We start from the raw sequence: 23,539 nt of genomic DNA, 5'->3' as shown, positions 1-23,539 counted from the left end.
GTCAGAGAGGAACTGCTCCCAGGAGGTGACACAGTAGAGGAGGATGCGTGTCCTGTACCACCTACCGTGGACAAGGACTTGCCACAGAAGACGAGAGCGAGGTTGTGTCCTAGCTCCCTGGCCACAGGGGCTGTTTGTTCACCCTGAAAAACTCCCAGGGACTGGGGGTTTCTTTGTCACACAGCCTGGGAGGGGACTCAGGGGCAGGAAGCTCAGCAAGACTTGTAAAGTCTCTGGTCTGATGCTTTCTCCTGCTGATAGGTGCTTGCAGCACTTAATGAACATCATCACTTGGCTCTGTGCTGCTCCTCCCAGATGGGGATCTCAGCCTCCTCCAGCACAGCCAGACCTTCCCCTGCCAGGCTGGTCCAGTCCTGAACCTCAGTACTGAAATTCTGCAGGGAGGTGGGTCCCTTACAGTGAGAGAGACCAGCCCAGATGGGAAAGGGGACCAGGGGGAGGAAGGGAAACTCCCCCACACCACCCTGTGAGCCCTTTGGTGGAGAGGCTGTTGATAGCATGAGATTTCCAGACAGGGACATGGAAGGACAACACCAAGGAGACCTTCCCACTGCTGGTCCTCCTGAGAGCTGCCTGATGATGTGCAGGCAGGATTTGGAGTGAAAAGGAAGGAATGTGGCAGGAGGAAGCATTCAGAGCCCCAGTGACTCCTGTTTCACACTGAGAGCTGCCAGAGTGCTTTATGATTCCAAACCAATCCATCTGACAGTCAGCCAGCCCATCCCAAACCTGCCACCCCAGCTCGGAGCAGGCCCCCAGCACCCAGGGTACAGCATTCCCAATCCAAAGAGCAGCTAAAAATCATTTTAACATAAACCCAAGAATCTGCCAGGCTGTGCCTGTCCCAGACCCATGGAAGAAGGAACAGATGGGGCTGCCGGAGGGGAGAGCTGGGAAATGGGCAGTAGGATCAAATGGGAATGGTTTGAGTCAAAATGCCCTTGTCTGCTCCTTTTCCATGGAGCTGACAGGATCGTGTTAGAGTCAGCACCTGATAAGATTTCAGACCTGCTAAAATAATTTGCACCTTTACAAAGCCTCCTGGAAAATAACTGATTTAACAGAGAGGTGCTGCTCTGCTGTGCCTGCAACCCAGGTATTAAAGCAGCCATAATCTGCAGGGCAAATTGGCCATAAACTGAGCCAGAGTGGATTTAATTCCCATTCTCTGGAGTCAGGGAAACGCACAGACTGAACAACAAGCCATGGCAAGGAAAGACAGGCTTTAAACTGACACTTACAGCAGTAATCCAGGGTATTTGAAAATAAAACATGGAATGTGGCAGGCTGGGCTCCAGCAAGGGACGTGCAGCAGGCAAACGGCTCTCTGGCAGGCAGAGACACAGCAGGGCTGGCCTGTCCCTTGGCCTTGGCTGGACACTACAGCCCAGGGCCAGCATTTCCTACTTGTGTCCTCTGTGTCCTGTTGTTTTAAACACTCTCGGGAGGAAATGGTGCAGTGACTTGAAGGCAAACAAAGGTTTCAGCTCCTCTGGGTTCCCCCAGGCACTGGTATGGTGTTGGCCAAGGGGCTGAAGGGGACTCATCCCCACTGATGCTGGGCTGGCTCCTCCTCATCCTCATCCTGTGAGGATGTTCAGGTCTGGCTGGGTTTGGGGGCGAAGGTGGGGAGTGCCTGGCCACCCCAGCTCTCACCTTCTCCATGATGAGGTCGTAGAGCAGTGTCACCACACGGACATGGAGGGGCTCCATCCCCTTTTGCCGGAAGAGGCTCCTGAGCACCTGGAGGCCACCCATCTTGAGGAACTGCTGCTGGGCATAGGGGAAATGCCTCAGCATGGAGGACAAAGCAAAGAGAGCCTGGTGGAGAGAGAGAGGGCAATCAGCAAGGTGGCCATGGCCACCCCATGTGGCATTGCTCCTCTTGATGGCACCCCATGGGGACAGCAGAAATACGCTCCAGCCCATTTGTGCGGAGCTCCACGGAAAATGCATCCCAACCTCTCCTTGCTGAGGGACATCTCCAGCAGTCCTGTTTGCAATCCCAATCCACCCTAGCTCTGTGAGGCTGCCAAATTGTGGGTGCTTCCATCCAAAACCCAGTCTGGGCTGTCACTGAGGGGCCAGCCCAGCCCCTGACAGTCCCAACCCCATCACTTCTCCATGTTCACCCCCGCAATGGGGTGAGGAGTGTCCAGCACCACCCAGCAGAGCCTGATCCCTGCGAGGTGATTTGGATGCCGGGGTGATGTCCCAACACCCCCACAGTCAGAGGACAAGGCCATGATGTTGCCCAGCCCTGGCCCAGGCCCTGGCAGGGTGCAGCCCCACGAGCCACCAGCCAGAGCCCAGCACGCCGCGGTGCCCCAGGGGCTTGGCTCGGAGCCGAGGAGGCAATTAGGGCCAGCCCAGCTCTGCCTGTCACGCTGGCTGGCTGTGGCAGCGCGGCCGGGCCGCCCGGGGCAGGGGACGCGCTGCTGTCAGGGCCGGCCCCGCTCCCCACACACGGGGCCAGGCCGCGCCCGCCCCGCACCGCTGATCCGAGCTGACAGCCGCGTCTTCCCCGCTCCCGTTTGTTTCTATTTTCCATTTTCCGCGTTGCTGCTGGTGAATTTGAGATGCTGCTGTCTCCCTTTTGAATCGTGAGCCAGAGGACGGCGGAGGGAAGGGATGCACTTTTGGCCTCGCTGCCGTGCAGGGCTGTGAGCGCCGGGGCGGAAAAACCATCGGAGCAGGAGCCCGGGGCTGCTGCCCTGTGCAGGAACGGGCTGGGCCACCAGCCTGGCCTTGGGACCTGCTCTGGAGACACAGGACACTGCACACAGCACAGGAGCTGCAAATTAAAACCTCTGTCCTCCTGGAAAAGAGGGTTCAACCCTTGGAGGGTCTCGGGCAGCTGTGTGTGAATGTGGACAATACTGAGCCCACCCCTCTCATTTCTGCAGGGGCTGCCAGCACGATGCACTCAGGTTCACTGGAAAGAACTACTCTGGTTCACAGCAGTGCTGTGAGAGCCCCTGCACGGCCAGCCACCCATCCCCACCCCAAAAGGAGCTCTGGTTTGAGCCACCTGCACTCCTGGGAGGAGTTTCTGAGCAAGGAACATCCCGTAGGATCTCCTTATATCCATGGCCAAGTGACACGGCGTTCCACAGCTTTCTCCTATGCCTTTCACTTGCTGGAGGACTCTTGCCAGGGTTAAAAAGAAACATATTTTAGGGAGCTTATTACAGGTGAATGGAAGAGCCAATGGTCTCCCCACCTTGCTGGACCCCTCATGCAGGAGGTCCCTGTGGAAAACAGGGCTGGGGTTTGGGAGCAGCCAGGTGGTGTTACAGAGGTGGCATCACACACTAAAGTGAGGGTAATGGGATCTCATGCTCCAGGGAATACAGCAGGGAGGGAGGGAGGGGGCGAGGAAGCCCCCAGCCCGATGGACAGCACTGCACATTTGGCTTGGGGCTTTCGGTGCTGCTTCTTGCTCCAAAGCCTCTGCCAAAGGCAGGACACAGGGCTGGCTGCAGCAATTAGCTCCTCCAAACATCAGCTCCGATGTTTGTCAGGCTGTGACGGCTGTGCTGCCGTGGGGACCCTTGCTGTGTCCCCCAGGAGCTGTGGCACCATGCTGTCCCCACGGGCTGGCAGAGCCACCCTGAGTGCCATTGCTGGCACTGGGGGGACACCCACAGAGCCGGGGGAGTGCAGGCTCCACCAGTGCTGCTGGGGTGGTTTGGTACCCAGGCCCCCCTTCTGCACCCCTGGGAGTGAAACCCACCCAGTGCGGGGAGCAGCGGGGGTCCCACACTCTCCAGATGTCCCTGTCCTGAGGGTGTTTACACGGAGCTCAGCACAAACCCAGCTTTGCCCAGAGGTGCAGCCCCACTCCTCACCTTCTTCCTGACAGCCAGGGGTTGTTCTGTGGCCAGGATAACCAGGAGCTTCTGCAGGGCACCCCCCTCGATGGCTTCAATCTGCACTTTGGGGTTGCTGCAGGGATGAGAGCAGAAGTCAGGTCACCAACAGAGTGGGGCAGGGCAAGGTGGAAAACACCCTGGTCTGGCTTGTACCAGCACTGGGGTGGCAGCAGGACCAGGACAGTGATTGTCCCCTGTGCTGGCACTACTGAGGCCACATATTGAGGGCTGTGCCCAGTTCTGGGCCCTCATAGCAAGAAGGACACTGAGGGACTGGAGAGTGTCCAGGGAAGGGAACTGAGCTGGGGAAGGAGCTGGAGCCCCAGGAGAGGCTGAGGGAGCTGGGAAGGGGCTCAGCCTGGAGAAAAGGAGGCTCAGGGGGGACCTTGTGGCTCTGCACAGCTCCCTGACAGGAGGGGACAGCCGGGGGGTCGGGCTGTGCTCCAGGGAACAGGGACAGGAGGAGAGGGAACGGCCTCAGGCTGGGCCAGGGCAGGCTCGGGGTGGACATCAGCAGGAATTTCCCCATGGAAAGGGTGCTCAGGGATTGGGAGGAGCTGCCCAGGGGGGTTTGGAGTGCCCATCCCTGGAGGTGTCCCAGGAAGGGCTGGAGGTGGCACTGAGTGCTCTGGGCTGGGGACAAGGAGGGGATCAGGCACAGCTTGGACTCAGTGGTATGGGAGGGATTTTCCAACTTCAGTGGTTCTATTTAATTCTATTTCCACCCCACAGTGGACATGAACAAGGGTCAATCCAGATTGATCCCAAAATAAAATCCCCCAGTTCCCACCAATGCTGGCTCATGGTTATGGAGAAGGTACAAACCCTGCAGCCACCTCATGCACACCTGAAATGAAGGCAGCAGGGATGGGGATGGCACACTGGGTCACCTGGGCCTTCCCACCACACCCTCCATGCCACCTGGCTTCCCCTGGCAAGGAGCCCTCCCCTGTGGCTCCCTGGTTCTGTGAATCCTCTCACTGCACATCACATCCACTCCTGAACAGCCTTCATATTCCAGTTCCTGCTTCCCCCTCTCTTCACTTGCTGCGAGCATGCTGATCACCCACACACCTCTCGCAGCAAGAGCTCCTCTCCAAGGACTCCTGTGGATAAATCCACCCTCCTGCCTGCCAGGACAGGCTGAAACTTCAGGTCAGGATGTCAGCAGCTGCCCAGGGACACAGACAGACACACAGACAGACCATTCCCCCCATCCCTGCTGACACATTACAAGCCCACTTCTAATGCATCTTGGAAGGTGGTGGAGCCATCAGATGCTGCAGGCTCCCTCCTTGGCAGGGCTTTCACAGTCAGGGCACACACAGTGTGCCAGCTGTCTGATCCCTGATCCCGGTGCTCTCACGCTCCAGGAGCAGCTCCACACTGCAGCCTTTGCTGGGCTCTGGAGCAGCAATAGCACTGTGCCAGACAGAGGTCACCGGCCCTGCTGCAGCACCCGCAGCTCCCACTGCTCCCAGGGAGCTGCTGCAGCAGCCACGGCCCAGCCCCTCCAGGAAATGACACACAGAGACAGGCAGGGTCACAAAGAAACAAAACCAGAGACAAATGGGGCTGGGCAAGGAGCAGCTTGGAGTTAAAACCACTGCTCAGAGCAAAGCTGGTGTGGGACTTCCCAGCTAGCAATACCAGGCTGACCTCAGGGCAGGAAAAGGGTGTTTGTTGAAAACCACCTTTGGTTTCTCCTTCCTCACCCGCTAGCTGCAGCAGACATCCAGGCACAGCCATGGCACTGACACTCTGCTGAGGTGGGGGCATCTGTGACCAGCCCAGACAGGGCAGGAGGGAGCAACAACAAATCCAGGAGCTCCAAGATCCTCCTGCACATGAGATTTTTGCAGCACAATTCTCAGACCCCCATGTACCAGCCCTGCAGCATCCCTGGAAGCAAACCAGCTTCTGCAGTGCCTGGGTCAGGTGAGACCTGACACATCCACCATGAGGAACCCATCCCCAACCTCCCCATGCCAGGAGGTGCAGAAGAGTCTGCTCCCACAAAAACAGGATGCAATTTTCCACCCCAATATGTTGTGCAATGATCCATCGATGGCATCTCTGAATGGCTGGGCACTGATTTGGGGAGTCAACAGAGACAAACAGCACAAGCCCTAAAACTTCACTTATCCCCACGCCACTCCTGGGCCCAAGGCCATTTCCCCCAGCTCACAACTGGGGCTTTCATTCATCTCCAGCCAAACCTGCAGCCACAGCCATGGCCCCAACAGTATGGGGTCCAAAAACCTGATTCCATTTCATGTGCAAGTCCCTCTGGGCAATGGAGACCAGAGCAAATGCAGAAGCAGCTTGCAGGAAGGCATTTGAGTAGAAGTGCACTGAAAAGACAATCCCCTGGGCTGGAGACCTCCTGGCGCTATTCAAGGAGAATGGCACATTTGGGATTTCCAAGCTCTTTTGTCACATCTCTCTAAAATAAATAATAAAAACTCTTACAGCAAGAGACACGACTGAGAAATTGGTATGCCTTTAATACTTGGCTGGTCACCTGGAGGATTTGATCTAATTAAAATCTCTGAACCATGGAGCTTTTGCCAAGGAGCAGCTCTGGAGGTGAGGGAGCCTTCCTGGCTGGTGGGTGTGCCGCTCGCTTCTCAATGCTCCTGTTGCTCTGTCTCTGCTATCAATGGTCCTGGTTTCAAGCTAACAAAAAAGCTTGTCTAAAGGTTTGGAAAACTCAGCAGAGAGCTGTACAAATTACACTGTCAAGCCCAGGGAAAAGCAGCCTGAACAAAATAAACACAATGACACAGACTGTGGAGCGCATGGGAAATTCAGCCGTGCTAATCTGTTAATGGAGACAGGATGGTGGCATCTGCAACAAAATTCACTGAAATGGGAGTCTGAGGCTGCGCAGGGCTAAGCCAGCCTATGGTGACATCCCATAATGCTGCAGTGATTGCACAGGTTTGGGTGTGCTGCACTGATGAGATCAACCAGCCCCTATCCCAGGTGAGGAACAGCCACAGGCTACTGGAACTCAACACAAGCCCATGCAGCTTCCCAAAACTGCAGCTGTTCAGTGTGTGTGCTCAACAACCCCAGTTTGCTCTGGGGGGGCCCAGCCTGGCTGTGGGGTCACAGCACATCCCCTCCAGATGTGGCCCTTGCTGCACATCTGAGCTCCTTGTGCCTCCCAGCCATGCTGCCCACATTGTGTGCATTTTCACTGGCAACTCCTGGCATGGAAGCAGTTCCCACTTTGCAGAAGAAGGAGTTTTTCAAGAGTACTCTCTGCTAAGAGACACTCTAGTTCCACTCCTCCTAGGACGACCCCAAGTGCACAAATTTAGGAGAGACTTCTCAAAGTTTTTGCAGACTGCACATGCAATGGGTGTGGGAAGACTGAAAAGCAGCAACACAGCCCTGAGGCGACAGCAGCTCTGGAGTTAGGTGGGAACTTACAATAAGGCAGCAAAATTAGATTTAAATTTAAAAATGAAAAGAAAGAAAGCCAAGTGGTGCGGAGGGACCTGGGGACTTGGAGGCACAGAGCAGGGCAAGCAGGCAAATGCCCTCATCTCTACTGCTCTGACAAGGACAAACAGAGAGTATTTATTTCATGGCCTGCTTGTTGCAGAAACTGCATGAGACCTTGGGAAAGAATGGCTGACCTCCTCTCCTGGGCATCCTGCTGAAGCCAGGTGGGGGAGGACCAAGCAGGGGTGTGGAAGGGAGTGGGATGGAGGGGCTGCCCCTGCCTGGGTGCTGGCACAGCACTCCTCCTGCCCTGGCATCTCCCCAGGCACAGGGAGCCGAGGCTGCAGAGCTGAGCTCTGATGAAAGCCCGGTGCTGGTGCAAAGGCATGATAATCACCGGGCTAGACAGGGCTTAATGGGTCTCTTCTTGCTCAGAACCAGCGCTCTGCGGTGCCGCCTGGGAAATCAAAGCCGGGGATCAAAGTCTGTAAGTCTGTGAAACAGCCTAAAAAATTTAGTGTAGTCTATTTAGCTTGTGCTGTAACCTGAGGATCAGAAACAGGCAGCGAGGCAGCATTGCTTACCTTGCCCTCCCCCTCTTTCCCTTTCCCTCCCTGGTTTTCAGTCTGAAATCTGTTAATGGAGAAAACAAGAGCAAACCAACAGGACTGAAATGTGCCTTGTCTGGCTCCTGGGGCTCTCAGACCCTCACACCTGGGTCACAGTTTGACAGGCAATGGAAAAGGTCATTTCCATGAGCCCTGAAAACAAAGCAACACAAGGGTCACACTTGAAAAGGCCAATGACTTCTTCATCCTTCTCAGTGTTTGGATGGTTTCTGACAGCTCTTGTAAGCACAGATATGTTAAAATTATTTGACAAATAATAGATAGAAAGATAAAACAGATCATTACAGTGTCAGTAATTCCAGCCCAAACTAGAGCTGTAAATCTGAGACTGAACAAGGGCAGAAAAGAGAGGCAGGGTGATCAGCAGCTCATTAATACTTGCATGACTGAATTTCAGATTGCAGGTTTAAGAATAAAAAAAAAAAAAGCATTCAAACAGTTCAAGTGAGAAACGACACATAAGGAGAACACGGCTTCCTTCCACACTCCAAGCTCTGGCTATAAACTATCCCTGTGGGAAATGACCATGGAGCAGCTGCCGTGAGCCAGATGGCTGTGAATCCATGACTTCCCAGGTATCCACATCTCCTTCCAAACTTCCCAGCTTCCTTCCTAAGAGGAGGATAACTGGGACAACTCCATATCAACAGCCCTGCAGCCTCCTCGCCCTCCAAAATGATACCCTGGCTCTGACAGTAAATGACACCTAAGCACCGGGTGGGTGAATCCCTTACAAAACACACATTTAACTGAGCCTTTCCACAGTCCCAAGCTATGGAAAAGGACATTTGCATGCACAATATGAGATACAGGATAATAATAAATAACCCAAATGCCACCAAGGCTTCCTGTGACTGTTGGAGGGAGATGGAGAAGGGATGAGGCACAGTCACCCCCAAATCCTCCCCCAAGGGCCACATGCAGCAGAACTGGCCTAAAAATCCTCTTCTCCAAGCACCAGCTCAGACCTGAGTTTATCACAGACAAAGGCCTTCAGAGATACGACTTAAGGAGATTAAAAACCACCCAGAAAAATGGAGCCCTAAGTCGTTATACCGATCAAAATACAGCAGAGAAGAAAGCAGGGGTGAGGGGGGAAAACCTGACAAAAGGAAAACTAGGTTTCAATAGGCAACACAATACAACAATTTCATATGGAAGATGTGAAACATGAAAGAGATGTTAGATGTTCAAAAGCCCAGAATATAGGAGAGATATAAAAAAATCCCCAAGAAGATGAAAATCTTCACTTCAATGCAATGCTGCCTTCTCACTTTCTACCAAGCCAGGCGCTCACTGCTGTGGCGGGGGAGCAGCGGCGTCCCTGGGAGAGCACCACGGCTGCCTGTGACATCCTGGATTACAGGGACACAGCACGGCCTTTAATGAGCAATTAGATTATGGAGTATTTGTTGTTAAGAGGAGAACAGAACTGCAGAGAAGAAACTGGAGCTGAGTATGTGGCTCTGTGATTCTGATGGGCTGATGTGATACTCCAAGCTGGGAGCATGAATCATCCCAGAGATGCAGGAACAACGTGGAAGGCACCTGGGGAAAGCTGGGGGAACCTTGGCTTGGCTTCCAACCACGTATCTGTGTCCCAGGCAAGAGAGAGGCAAGCTTCTTGTGAGCCCTCCAGCATCTCCTCTGAAAACTGGAGGACTGTTACATCCCATTAGAGAACCCCAGGCTCCCTGGGAGCACAGTAACATCGGGTTTAACTGGGAACACGCTGCTCCCAGCCACATCATGGACATGGGAATTACCTTCTGTGAGCTCCTGGGCCTTTGCAGTCACAACACTGAGCTGGAAGTGCAGAGCTTGGTGTGGTCAGGAGCCACTGGGAGCCCTGGACCCACGGGGAGCCCTGCAGGGAGGAGACACAGCTCACCTGAGCCCAGGCAGGGCAAGTTAAGTGTTTAGAACAGGAAAAAATCCGAGGAGCTGTGATGCCCTGACACAGTGTAACAGATGGATAATTAGATTTATAAAAAGAGCTGTAAAAGAAAGTAATTAAACAAAAACACAGAATAACAAATCTGCTGCAGCAAGACACCTTGCAGGGATGCAGAAAGCCCCTGCAGCTGTGACCCAACATTCCAGGCGTGGCATGCAGGAGCTGGAGCACTTGTATGAGTCAGCAGAATCAAAGAGCTGTCCAAAGCACAGAGAAAACAATGGGAACACAGGAACTGAGTTGAGTTGCCTCCTCTTCCTCACCTCTCTAGGGAGCAGAGTAGAGTGAATACCAACTCTGGCAGTAAAATATCAGGTGCCAGAACAAAACCAATCACACCTGATTGTTCTGCTGAACACACACAAACAAACTGACTGTCTCTATTTATAGCCATAAGGAAAAATAGTCCCACAAAAACAGCCAGGATCACACACAGCCCCAAAGCAAGCCCAGGCAGGAATCTCACTGCCCCAGGAGGAGTGAGGCCTCCAAGGACACTCTCAGAGCCTTTTTCTCCTGACCCTTGGCTTTGCCAGCTCTGAGCTGTATTTCAGTGCCAGCATGAGCCCCTGGTTCCAAGGACATCAGCGCTGTCACTGACCCTTACTGGGCTGCTCCAGGGGAAATTTGCACCTGGAGCTCCCACAGACCCCAGGGCAAGTAGGGGGGTGCAGCTTCAAGAGCCTGAGCTGACAGCTCAGATTCTATGGGTTTAATCAACAACCCACCAACTATTTTATGATAAAATACAAAGGTTTGGGCATTTTCAGGACGACTGCCACCCCCATGTCAGCCCATCAAGGTCAGCCTGACTTCTCTGTTCTGATGGTGAAGGATGGGCTGTGCAGGCCACTCTGAGGGTTTGCCACCCCTCTGTGACACAAGGGCTGGACTAGGTGACTCGTGTCCCACCTGCAGTGGTCACAGGAGCGGCATGAGCTCTCTTCCAGCTCAGTGTGGTGAATGATTGATCCTTTAGCTAGATGCAGGCAAGTGCTCCACAGTGCATGGAGAAAGGCATCCCAGGAAATCCCCATAGTGTTCAATCACCCAAACTGATGCTTTGTTTCTGAGGGTAAATCAACCTTATGGCTCTATCTACCACACTTATGAAACACTCCCCATGGATTCCTGAAAGCCTGGTATTTACTGTAGGTCAGACATGGATCGGTGCCGAGGGATGGGCTGTGCTTCATCAGAGACTACATTAATAAAAATGAGGAGATGTTCTCCAAGTGTGAACAGAACTCATTTATTTCTGTGCCATTTTAGCCAGAGCCCTCAAAAATTGTGTTGATTTCTTTTTAAAAAAACCCCAACACAGCAAGAAACAAGAACAATAGTGCAGGATTAATACCATGGCCTCGAGCTCATCCCATGTTGTTCATCACAGAGCCTTCAAAGCACCCCCTGATTTATAGACGGGGAGACTGAAATGCTCCCAGAAGCGTTGGCAGCCGCCTCAGGGTGCGAGTGTGAGTGCTGGCTCCTACCTCCCTGCTCCTCCTCTTCCTCACATTCCTGTTCTCTGCACGCCTCCAGCCTCCTGGCTCCAGATCCGATGGTGGCAGAACACCCAAGGTCCTTCCCAGCCCCTTGCTGCTGCTGCAGGACCCCCAGTGAGCCCCTCAGACCCCGCAGTGGGGCAGCTTTGCACAGAATTCTCCCCCCGAGCATGCTGAATCACTGTGGGCATCATTTCAGGCACACCAAGTCACTCGCATATTTCAACAAAACCTATTCACACGCCTTAGGTGAGATGAAAACACTGCAAAAAGCTGTCTGAAAGCACCACAAGAGCCTCGCTCCGAACGCTCCCGCTCTCCGGTGCCGATGTGACACATCCCACTAATCATCCTGAGAGATGCTAAGGGGGCCCGAGGCTGAGCCCTTCCATTGTTACTCGCTTTATTTGTTTGCTTGCTCATTTGAGCTGATTTTTCTTTAAGACAAGTGCTAATAATATCAAAAACCCGAGGAAGCCTTTGCCTGGCGCGTTCCTGCTGGGAATGCCAGCGGAGCGCAGGCACTCCGCAGCTCTTCCCGAGACACAAAGTGAAGTGTGAGAACAGGCATTTCACTCCTCTCCCTTGCAGCAGCAGCTCGGCGCAGCTCTGTCCTATTTTAACCCTGCCATCTGCTCGCAGCTCCTCCCGTCCCCGGGCAGGCAGAGCGCTGCTCCGAGCGGAGCCTCCCTCCGCTCCCACCCCGCGGCCGCCGGGTACCACGGCGGGAGGGAGGTGATGCTCCTAAAACACCCATCCACTCATCGCTCCCGAGCCTCATCCCGGCCCGTCCCACTTCTTGGCAGGCCAGGGAAGATGCTGGATCCACCCCACTGCCGTGTCACTCTGGCTCTTCCTGGTCCCAGCGGGTTTAATGGTGCTATTAGAATCGTTTTAGTCGATAAAAGTAGATTTGTTTCACTGAGTCATGACTCAAAACCAAGACTTTGCTCCATTTACAAAAGCAAATCACCATCTTGCAAATGCCAAGCACAGATTTCAGCTCCAAAAGTGAAGCCTGGGGAATGTTTCCAGCCAGAGGGAGAAAGGAAAACTGCATCTGCAAAAGCTAGGAAACATTTTTCTCATTTGTCTTGTTTTGATAAACAGAGAGGCTATCTTGTGGAATACCATCTCCTGAAGAAACCTGATGAACTCATTCTATATCAAGCAATTTAATCATGGATTAATAGAGGGGAGAGCAACAGCAGGAGATGCCACAGGACCAGGGACTGCAACAAAACCCACGGATAATTCCAACCAGTTCCTAGGTGGGAAGCCCTCGAGGAAAACTTGGGAGCCACAGAAAGCACCAGCAATTCTTTCTGCTTTCTGATTCATCCCTACTCACCCACCCACATGCCACAGCAGAGGAGGCTGTAACTGCTACATTTAGGATGACATTTAAAAATCAAGGTTGTGCTGCTGATGGTCATTAAAAATCCCACAGCGTTTTTCAGGAACAAGTGGGTACTCACATCAGTGTCCCTGCCAAGTATCAGCACAGCAGTCATTTTTTCTAGCAACTTCAGTTAAAAGATAAAAGAAAATTGTGCCCACCTATAATTACTGCTATTACCATTGTTTTTTAAACATTCACTATATACCTTTACATTTCCTAAATACAAATTAAGAAGAAAACATTTCCCCAAACTTTTCCAAGTGTCAGATTTATCTCTTTTAACATCAGACAGCTACAATTAAGACATCTAGCCCATAAAAGCTGTCTGGGCTCCCTCAGTAACATGTCCTGACCTGTGGTCTGCATGTCCCTGGAGACCCTGTGCCTGTTTTTCCATGGGACGTGCCCTCCCTGGCTAGCCCAGAGAAGCAAATCCACTGCCCAGAGCTTTAGGGTCACTCTAAAGGGGGCTGCATCTGTTCTGAAAAGCATCTGAGGAATTCAAGGTCAGCAGTAGCTGATTTGTCTAAGGGGAGATGGGGCTGCCTTTGACTCCTGCCTTAGCTGGAATGATTTGCCAGTTGGAGGATTCCCTGTCCCTGGCTGGATAGCCAGCTCAGGTGGACACTTGTGTAGGAGCACTGCAGCTGGGTGACACAGATCCCATCCTCAGAGAGAGGATGAAGGAAACACTTATGAATGCCTGAATCAAGCTCTCAAAGAGCCAAAGTGATCAAGGTAGTTAATAAAATACAGGAATAACTCAAAGGATTCATATGCAGGTGTAAGAAACAAGGCCATGGCAGGTACCAGAGCTGAACTGGGTGCTCAGGAAGAGTGGGAGCAGGGAGAGGAGCACTTCCAGAAGGGAAGATTCTGCATAAAAGATGCAGTGGAATAAGATAATTATGCAGGAGGAAGAGAATGTCAGCAGTGTGCCTTACATCACTGATGGATGGAGAGAGCAGGTACCTTGACAAAGAAAGCCAACATGCTATTTAAGATTTAATGACCCTGAAGGCAAAGACAAAAAGCCGTCCTTTGCCACAGTGGAGAAAGGAGTGGACAGAAGGCCTCAGTCTGGCAAGGGAAGGGTTAGGAAAAGCCCAAAAGATCGTGAGATGAACAACATCTCTGCAAGGGGGAGCATTCCAACACCAGGTTCTGCCAGGCAGGAGAGAAGGGCTCCCTCCCTAGGGCAGAAGAAAGCTCCAAGAGCTGAGCATGGCTGTGGAAGCCGAGCTGCCTGCATCCCAGAACAGCTTGAAGGTGAAGGAGGAAGCGGGTTCAATTCATTCCACACTCTGGAACTGTGGAAAGACATACGCCAGGCAAATGTGAGTTGTGATGATCGCTTCCCACTGCTAGACTCCGCTAGGAGGGGACAGGGAGGTGACACAACCAGGAGTTCGCACATGTGCTGTGAAAGCGCAGGAGGAGCCAGGGCTTGCCAGTAATTGCTGGGGTGTAAAAGCCAGGCTGACTGCAGCCCCGTAAACAAACAAACCTGGCTGTGCCTCCCCATGGCTCTGCTGCCCACGGGGTCTGCCAGGGCCAGAGTGCACACCACGGGGCTGCCAGCCCTGAGGAGACCGGGTGCTGCCTCTGCCTTCAGAAGCTTCAGGAAATCGCTTCAGAAATCACTGGTCCTGCACCAATGCTTCCTGTCCAGATGGATGACTCCATGTGGGAACAGCCTGTGCTGAGCTGGGGCACAGCATCTCTGTGCTGAGGTCCATCAGCAGGACTCAGACTGAGCCGGGCCATGCACACCAGGGAGGTGGCCGTGGCCTCCAGCAGACCATACAAACCCTGCATGGGGGTGCTGAGAAGCCACCTGCTGTGTGCTGAGTGAGGACATGAGTGCACCGTGCTCCTCTGGCCAGCCCCTGGGGTGTGACACGCTGGCCTCTTCCCAAGCTGAGCCGCCGCTGCCTCCCGCTGACAACATCCACATCTGATTTGTGGCAATGACATCAGTGCCCACAAACATCCTGCCTGCTCCTGCTCCTGCCTTTACTCACATCCTGCCCTTCCTGCTCCCCCAGCAGCAACAACACCAGCCTGCCACCAGGCCTCATGCTGGGCTGGCTCCCATCCCAGCTCACAGCTTGTGGCACCCAGTGGCACCAGCACAGCACGGTGACACCTTCCCCACACTGGGCAATGCAGAGTCCATGTCACAGCATGTGTGGGTGATGTCTGGAAACCATCACCCCCTGGAGAAAGGCCTGACCTACCTCCTTCCCATTTTCTGCCTATTGTGCAAAAGCAAGAAAAATCCTCTGCTTGATCTCAATCAGCCATTTTTAAGTTCCACGGTGGATAGCAGCTATTCTATGGAGTCACCTCTGCTTTGGAGATACGCTGAAAGAGGTGGAGTGGAGAATGGAATGCTCTGAGGAAACCTCAGAGACCCTTCCACTGCCTGGAGGGCTCCAGGAGAACTGGAGGGAGACTTTGGACTAGGGCCTGGAGTGACAGGGCAAGGGGGAATGGCTTCACACTGACAGGGGCAGGGTTAGATGGGATATTGGTAAGAAAATGAGACCCTTGCACAAGGTGCACAGAGAGGCTGTGGCTGCCCCTGGATCCCTGGAAGTGTCCCAGGCCAGGCTGGACACTGGGGCTTGGAGAAGCCTGGGACAGTGAAAGGTGTCCCTGCCCATGGCAGGGGGTGGGATGGAACGGGCTTTAAGGTCCCTTCCAGCCCAAACCATTCTGGGATTCTGTGATTCTCCTCTCCCAGGAGGGCTGACTGCCAGAGGAGCTGGAGACAGACCAGTTCTCATGTTGGGAAGCATGACTTGGGCAGGCTTGGTTTAAGTTCATCTTGCAGAACCATTATGTTCACTTCCAATTCCCTCTCTTTTCTGTGTGTTCACTGTGAATTCCCCAAATGTAGCACAATCTTTCAGCATCCCTGCCATGGGATGAATCTTGGCAGGTTCCTGGGCCTCACTCACTGCTCCCTGTTTATGTCCTTCATGCTGTGCTGTGGCAGCCCAGGCCACAGGATGCCTTGGACAATCTGGGCCACACATTTATGGCCATGGACCTCTGTGTTTCACAGCACAAATTTGGGAGCCCACAGCTGACCATCACTCATTCTTGAAATGTAGGCCACAAAGCTACTTTAGTTCTGCTTTTGCTTGTAAATCAAGGGCTTACATATGTAATTGGCCCAACCTTAAGAGCAAACAACAGCAGTGGTAGCACTGTGCCAGCAATTATTCATGCCTGTAATAAACGGCTGTAAAATTGAAAGCCAGCCTTTAAAAATCTGGCTCCTCACTGCACAAACAACAAAAACTCATTTGCAGGGCTTGGCCAGGGGAGTTTTTAATTTGGGGAGAGAGATTGAGGTGGGTGAGGATTTATTTTTTCTTTTTTCATTCTCTAAAAACACCATTCATGCCCACGTTTAGGTCACGGATTACCCTGGCTACATTTCAGCACAGTGGAATAAACCCAGTGGGAGGCACAGAGGAGAAATCTGCCCTCTGCATTCCAAGACTAGGGTGCTGGGAGCAGGCACAGCTGATCCCCATCCACTGGCACGTGGGAACAGTGAATTGTTTGCAGCCCTTCCTGCCTCCATGCTGAGCCAGCAGCGAGCCTGCAGATGAGCCACCATCCCTGGGGATGACACAGCCCCTTGGCCCTCCAGCTCCAGCAAACCCTGTGCTGCTGTTCCACACCAGGACAGGGATGCTGAGCCTTGCACAGGTCCTACCAGTTAACAAGAGCATCCTAGCTGATAAATCACTCCTCAGGATCAAGGAGCAAACATCCCTCTGCCTCTTGTGCCCTCTTTAACCAACCGTGGCTGCCGTGCAGCGCTCTTGGACTTCCAGGGGCAAAGGTGTGATGAGATCATTCCATCTGCTGTGCACATTTCTCACCCACAATGCCAGAGCAACCCCTTCTCTTCAGCAACTCTTCAGAGCAACTCTTCTAGCAACTCTCCTAGCACGTGGCTGAAAATCTCCTTGGTGGTGCTGAGCAATGGCACCAGAGGAACGAGAAGAAACTGATCCCTGCTCCCTCAATACTCACCAGGCATAAGCAGATTTTTCCCACTCCAGCAGCAAATTATAGTAGCAGGGATCTTCCACATGCTCTGGACTCCCCAAGATTAGAAGGTCTGAGGCACTGACAGACTTCCTTACTAGGGAATAAACTGTTTTACATCCTCCTTTGGCATTTCTGCTTGGCTTCCTCCTGCTTTAAGCAGTGGCAGAGCACAAATGGAAGAGCTGTGTGAGAGCTGCTCTCCCTCTGCTGTGGAAAGCTTCCCTCGTCAGAAATCCCCTCTAACTACCAAGTTTCAGTTTCTTCTGAAGGAAGCCGCATTCATCACAGTTCAGAAGGGACCTTTTGGCCTAATCCCCACTAGAAAAACTGCCAAACTGATCCTCCCATCACACAATTAGCAGCCACGGAGACTTTGCTACACCGGGCGATGCGGCGCTGCTATGACAACAGGAACGGGAGCCTCGTTCAGGGTCTCATCGAGAGGGATAACGAGCAATCACGGCTCCGAGAGGAGGCAGGAATCAATGGGAGCTGTTCTGCTGCATCGGGCCAGGTACTCAGGAGCCCTGGAAGCCCGACTCGCTCTGCTACGGCACGGTCGCCGCGAGTACAACTTCTGAGGACAGGCAGATTCCTGGGGAGTAGAGATGAATATTCATGAGGAAGCTCAGTTTGGGAGAGGAAATGAATCAAGTGTGACAAATGCCGCCTATTAGGAAAAGAGGGTGGCGTCTATTTTTAGTGGAGTTAAGCAAACATTAAAGCTCACTCTCTAAGAACTCCAAATAATACCACTCCCTGCTCTGCCTCCCCATCGGCAGATAAGAATTTAGCAGCACGTTCCCACCAGCCAAAACCCGCTCGCCTCAACAGAACTTTTCCGATTTAGCCCCCGTGAGTGTTTTATAAAAATACAAGTTTTAATCTCTCATCTGCATAGGAAGATGTAACGGCTTCCACCAGGATTTATTTCCCCCCCACTCCTTCTCCAGCATCATAAGGCTTGAAGGAACCTTTTTAAGAAGGAAGAAAACGCTGCATTGAAATCTCCTAAAAGAGCACTCACGCTGAGCTGTAATCACTTCAGATGCACAGAATTATCAGGAGGAGAAAATTCATCTCACTTAGAATCAAGCCCCAATTTGAAGCAGAAAGGAAGAGGCTTGGTTTGCCACTGTGCCAAGCACTCAGACTTTTCACTGAAGTCAAAGAAGCTACAGCTGCTCTGAGCCATTGAAAATCATGCCCAGAATCTCTAGCGAAACTTGTTTGCAGAGATGGCAGCAGGCTGATAAGGATGTTGACTATTCCAAATAGGCCCATGTTATTTTATATTTTTAGAGATACTCAGCCTGCCTATTATTATTATTAAGCAGAGGTGAAATATTTACTACCCTTTTCTAGAAATCTGTACAAATGGTGCTTTTCAGCAGGCTCCTCTGTTCTTGTGGTGAACGTTCCTTCTTTTATTTTTCAGGCTTATTAACGTCCGATTAAGGAAGACAACAATGAGAGGACAGTGGCTAACAAAAACACCACCATGCCCATAAAGCTACTTGAGAGACCTTCATCCCATAAGATAAACTGCTCCCCAGCCAAGATTATGACCAGAGCATTTGGAGAGCAGTAGGACATGGGTGGTCCTAACAGTGAGCACTTGGAAGACCCCTGGGTGGGATGGGGGGGCATGAGTCAGGGGTGAAGGACCCTTGGCACAAACTCTCGAGCTCAGTCAGGCTCTGCTGGCTCCTCCATGCACCAAGGGCCAACTCTTCAGGGCAAATGCCCAAACTCCTCCACGTGCAGCACCACATGGCCTCTGTCACCTCTCCTGTAGAGCATCAAACACAGTCTTAGCGTGGGTTTAAAAAGGAGCTTCTCTGAAATTAGACATGCCAAGTGTTTATTATTGATATCAGTCTCTCGTACCAACAGCAGTGAGACACAGCCTTTCCCAGAGCATCCAAATCCTGGGAAATCCTCTATGGCTTTGGGATCACAGGTGGTATCCCTCCCTGAGGTCCCCTCCTTTGCCTTTCTGTCCTGATGGAGTGTCCTCATGAGTCCCCCTCAGCTTTCAGGTTACAAGCTCCCCTTCCATGCAGAGGGGAAGACACCCATGGCTAACAAATTGTGATTTGTACCTGGGATAGCCTGCATGCCCAGCACAGCTGGGACCCCACCAGGACAACAGCCAGCACACAGAGTTGTCCATACATCACCTCCTGGTGCTCGGCAGGGCCATTTGTCAGGGCAGTTGGGCCCGGAGTCCTTTGAAGAGCACATCTCTGTCCCTCACCATGCCAGCCCTCAGCAACTGTTGCCATGGTTATTTCATTGGAGTGCTTTTCATCAAGGAGATGCTGCAACTGCTGAATTGTCTCTTGCAAGGGTTATATAGCAATAAGTAGCTGATAAGTAGGAATAACGAGTTCAGACTGCCCACGGAAGCCAGCGATCCCAATTATTTTTGTTTTGATCCTGCCTTTCTTTTGGTCTCCACCAGGCTCAGGTTTAAAGCGGGGGTTAGAGATAAGCAGCAGAGAAGGAACGCTTCCTAACGGGAAACGCACTTGGCTCTGCCAGGAGATTAAAGGTCTCTCCTCACACAAAGCCTCTGCTTTTCAATCAACCCTAAATAGGCTCTAACAAGGCACAGCAATCAACCAGGCAACATATATCCATCCTCACCTGTCGGCTTGGGGCGAGGAACGAGATGTATTTCCCGGTTCCATCATGCTAATTGTTAATCAAGATATTATCGGCGCGGCCCCAAAGCCGTTCATCAGCGGGGCAGTGACGGATGTGCTGCCAGGAGCGGCTCTGCCGCCGGGGCCGGCCCACGGCTCTGCCGGGGCTCCTGGGGAGGCGGCTGCCTCCCAGACCCACTTTCAGCATCACAGAATGCAGGAATAAAGCCTGCTCTGGAGAGCCAGGGCCGCTTTGTTTAGTCCTCATTGAAAGCTCTGGGTAATGATGGATCTGCTCTTCCCCCGCCGGCGGGGTCCCACAGCGCAGGCCGTTAGGCTGTGAGAGACAGAAATGCCTTTTTCTGCTCTCTGCTGTCCTTGGCACAGGGTTTGGGTAAGGAGGTGCTACCTCAGCCCTGGAGAACAGTGCAGCTGGAGGAGAGGCACATGGAGCCCACTGCAGCCTGCACAGCCACCAGTGCCACCCAAATCCCAGCCTGTGACAGTGGAGGGGATGCCCAAAGAACAGGACCCTCCCCACGGAGGGATGCAAAAGAGCAGGGGAAGATCTAGCTTCGTTCACAGGAATGAGCCCAGGGGCAAACAAAATGTATTAGATTTTTCTTTTTTCCTTTTTGGGGGGCATCAGGCCCAGCATCACCAGCCAGGCAAGGGAGAGGATTGTCCTACTTTGTTCTGCATTGTGGAGTGGCCTCACCTTGAGTTCTGAGACAGTTTTGGGTGCCATAACGTCAGAGAGATCTCAAACTGTTCCAGAGTGCCTGAAGGAGGGGCTGGGGCTGGGAAGACTCTGGAGGAGCCACCCGAGGAGGGCTGAGGGCACTGGGCTGGTTCAGCTGCAGCAGAGGAGCCGAGGACAGAGCTCAGGGAAGGAGGCAGCGGCTGCACGGGAGCTTTGGGATGGACACAGGGAAAGGTTCTCCCCCAGAGGGTGCTGGCACTGCCCAGGCTCCCCAGGGAATGGGCACGGCCCGAGGCTGCCAGAGCTCCAGGAGCCTTTGGACAGCCAGGGATGCACAGGGGGATTGTTGGGGGGTCTGGGCAGGGCCAGGAGCTGGACTGGATGATCCCAGTGAATCCCTTAAACTCAAGATATTCTGATTCCAGATGTAAGTCAAGCACACCTCGCACCTGGAGCTGGGCAAACACTCTGTGCTGTGCTATGGAGAGCACTCAGCAGAGACACAGGGCTTGACAGGGCATCTGCCTGGTAGAGACACCTGAGCTAGAGCCCCCAGGCTGGTGCCAGCCCTGCTCCCTGGGCTGAGCTCCCCTCCCTGCACTGGCGCAGGCAGATGTGACTGCAGACAGCCACAGCGCCCAGCAGTGCCCAGACACTGCAACCACCCACGAGGGATGCATTCTTCCTGGAGAGCACTCTGTAGTTCTGGAACAGCCACAGGCTAAAGACAAAGAAGTGAATGTGGATGATGGGACCCCAGAGAGATCAGGATTCAGCCATTCTCAAGGTACCAGAAGAGACAGAAGACGATTTCGCAAATTCCAGCAGAAATAGCTGGATTTAAAGAAATTAAATTTGTCAGTTCATTAGTGTGTAACATAAGAAAGAAAAAAGCATTTCTAATTCCTGATCCGCTAATCCACAATCCGCCAATCTGCAATCCCCAGAGTCCCCAGGGAAAGAAAAGAAAATCCACAGCAGCCTCATTGTATCTCTCCACGACTTCTGGCCAGCTCCTTCAGAGAGAGCTCAGCTACAGAGACTTCCTCCCTGTACAAAACTCACCTCAGGAAACCTGCTGCCATCCCGGGGGGCTCAGGGATAACAAAAACCAAACTGCACTTGTTGGAGTGAGCGAACATGGATGTTTGGTGAGGTGCTGGGTAAGATGTCCCAGGAGTTATCTTAGCTCCCCACAGATCTGCAGGATCAGCTCATTTCCAGCAGTGCTCCGACTCATCAGGACAATTAGCAAGGTCCTAGTCACCTTCTTAACTGGGAGGGCTGCTGCTGCTCCACAGGAAGGGGTGCTGGTGCCTGTGAAAAGACTGTCCTGGCTGCATTTTGTAGATGCACCCTGTACCTTCTTCCCAGTTGATGGCCCCATGGATGCAGTTTGTTTACCAGTTTGGCCCAGCAAAACCAGTTCAGTGCACACACACCTGCCGAGCACACACAGCTGTGGGCCACCAGCCACGTCCACACCTTAAACCATCATCTCCACAGCCAATTTCAACTTCCCATGCCAAATCCTTCCTTAAATTATTGTCAGCTCCATTCAGCTGCCTCAGGGGAAGGCACCCACAGGCCTCTTTGGCACGTGGGCCATGGCAGCACAGCCTGTGCACAGAGGCCAGACCAGTAGTGAGCACCAGGTGGGAAACTGGGAATCCCCTGGAGCTGCCACCACTGCCCTTGCCTTGTATTTGCAGGCGTCCCCATGGCAGGGAGGAACGATGCATCTGACTCCATGTTCTCAGAAGGCTAATTTATTACCTTATTATACTACATTATATTAAAGAATACTATACTAAAGAATACAGAAAGGATACTTCCTGAATGCTAAAAAGATAATAATGAAAACTTGTGACTCTCTCCAGAGTCCCAACACAGCTTGGCACTGATTGGCCAAACAGTCAAAACAACTCACACCAGAATCCAATGAAACAATCACCTGTGGGTGAACAATCTCCAAACACATTCCAGATGAGCACAACACAGGAGAAGCAAATGAGATAAGAATTGTTTTCCTTTTCTCTGAGGCTTCTCAGCTTCCCAGGAGAAACATCCTGGGCAAAGGGATTTTTTCAGAGACTGTGAATGCCACAATTGCCCACCCCCTTCATGCCCTCCCCAAACAGAAGTGCTGACATAGCTCCAGAACAGATCTCAGTCTTCCTTTGCAAAGCAACTTTGCCTTCACTTGCTGCATCTCTCCAGCTCCAGAGCTGCTCAGGACTTGCTGACCATGAAAGCACCACCATGAGCAGTAAAGCCAGTGTACACAGGGAGGACTGACTCCCAAAACATGATGGAGAACCCTCCTTTCTGCAACACCTTTTCCTCCTCCTATCCAGCAGAAAATGCTGTACATGTCAGTGGCTACAGACCCCAGAAATGTCCTCTAAGGCTGAAGCCACCACACATAACACTGCCTGGTGTTTCTTCATTATTCTCTTCCCTCTCACAGGCAAGGATGGGAAACCTGAGGAAACTGTGCAGGTCACACATGGAGCAGGAACCCAGAGCAGAAGCCCAAATCCCCATGCCACTCCCATTGCTCCACATTCCCAAGTTTTTCTGAGCATGCCTCAAAACGTTCCCCTGCTCCCTGCTCAGCTCTCTGTGCAGGGACACAGGAGCCATCATGCCCAGCTGTGGGAGGCTTGAGGCAGAAACAGCAGCTTGTTACCCAAGCACATCATCCACACAAGGACCCCGACATGCCACCATCCCTCCCTTCCTCCGACCCACACCTGGGCCACCCTGCCCTCCTCCAGCCACAGGTCCCACTGGGAGGGGACAGCTCGGGGCTGGCTCTGCCAGGTGACATCTGTATGTCTCCCCCTGAGCTCTTCATGCCCTGAATTGATCCCTAGGTGCTGCCAGGGTAGGGCCAAGCCCTGACTCCACTGCACTCTTGAAGGTTTCAATTAATCATAAAGCCAATTCCATTTTGGGCTCCATCTGTCTTTATTCCTTCAGGGACTAATAATGCCACACTGTGTGTTTTCACACACTAGCTGAACTGAAATTAAGACAGATTTCAATATGAAGTACCTGAGAAGAAAATGCATTTTTAAAAAGGAAATCTCAGAGTTGTTACTGTTCTCAGCTTGGAAAACACCTTGTTAAGTAAAAGCAGCGGGGTATTAATTTGGAAAACAACTCAGGTGAGTTCCTGCTCATTGCAAGACATGCAAACAAACTAAAATGATATTTAGGGGCTTTTATGACAAAGTATGTATGGAAATATAACACAA

At 52.5% G+C, this 23,539-nt stretch overlaps 1 protein-coding gene across 6 annotated transcripts in view; it reads right to left on the bottom strand.

Annotated features, from left to right (window-relative positions):
- Positions 1-23,539, bottom strand: part of SIL1 (SIL1 nucleotide exchange factor) — a 97,822-nt gene that overhangs the window by 5,684 nt on the left and 68,599 nt on the right. For all 6 annotated transcript variants that reach the window (XM_064388003.1, XM_064388006.1, XM_064388008.1 and 3 more), the window contains 2 exons: positions 3,873-3,969; positions 1,678-1,842 (listed from right to left, as the gene is read on the bottom strand). In XM_064388003.1, the coding sequence (XP_064244073.1) occupies positions 1,678-1,842; positions 3,873-3,969 (262 nt within the window). The remainder of the gene's footprint in view (positions 1-1,677; positions 1,843-3,872; positions 3,970-23,539) is intronic.

Source organism: Passer domesticus, chromosome 13 (assembly GCF_036417665.1).
Source record: "Passer domesticus isolate bPasDom1 chromosome 13, bPasDom1.hap1, whole genome shotgun sequence".
NCBI classification, from domain to species: Eukaryota; Metazoa; Chordata; class Aves; order Passeriformes; family Passeridae; genus Passer; species Passer domesticus.
Note: the sequence above shows the minus strand (reverse complement) of the source record. Positions and strands in the feature narration are given on the sequence as shown.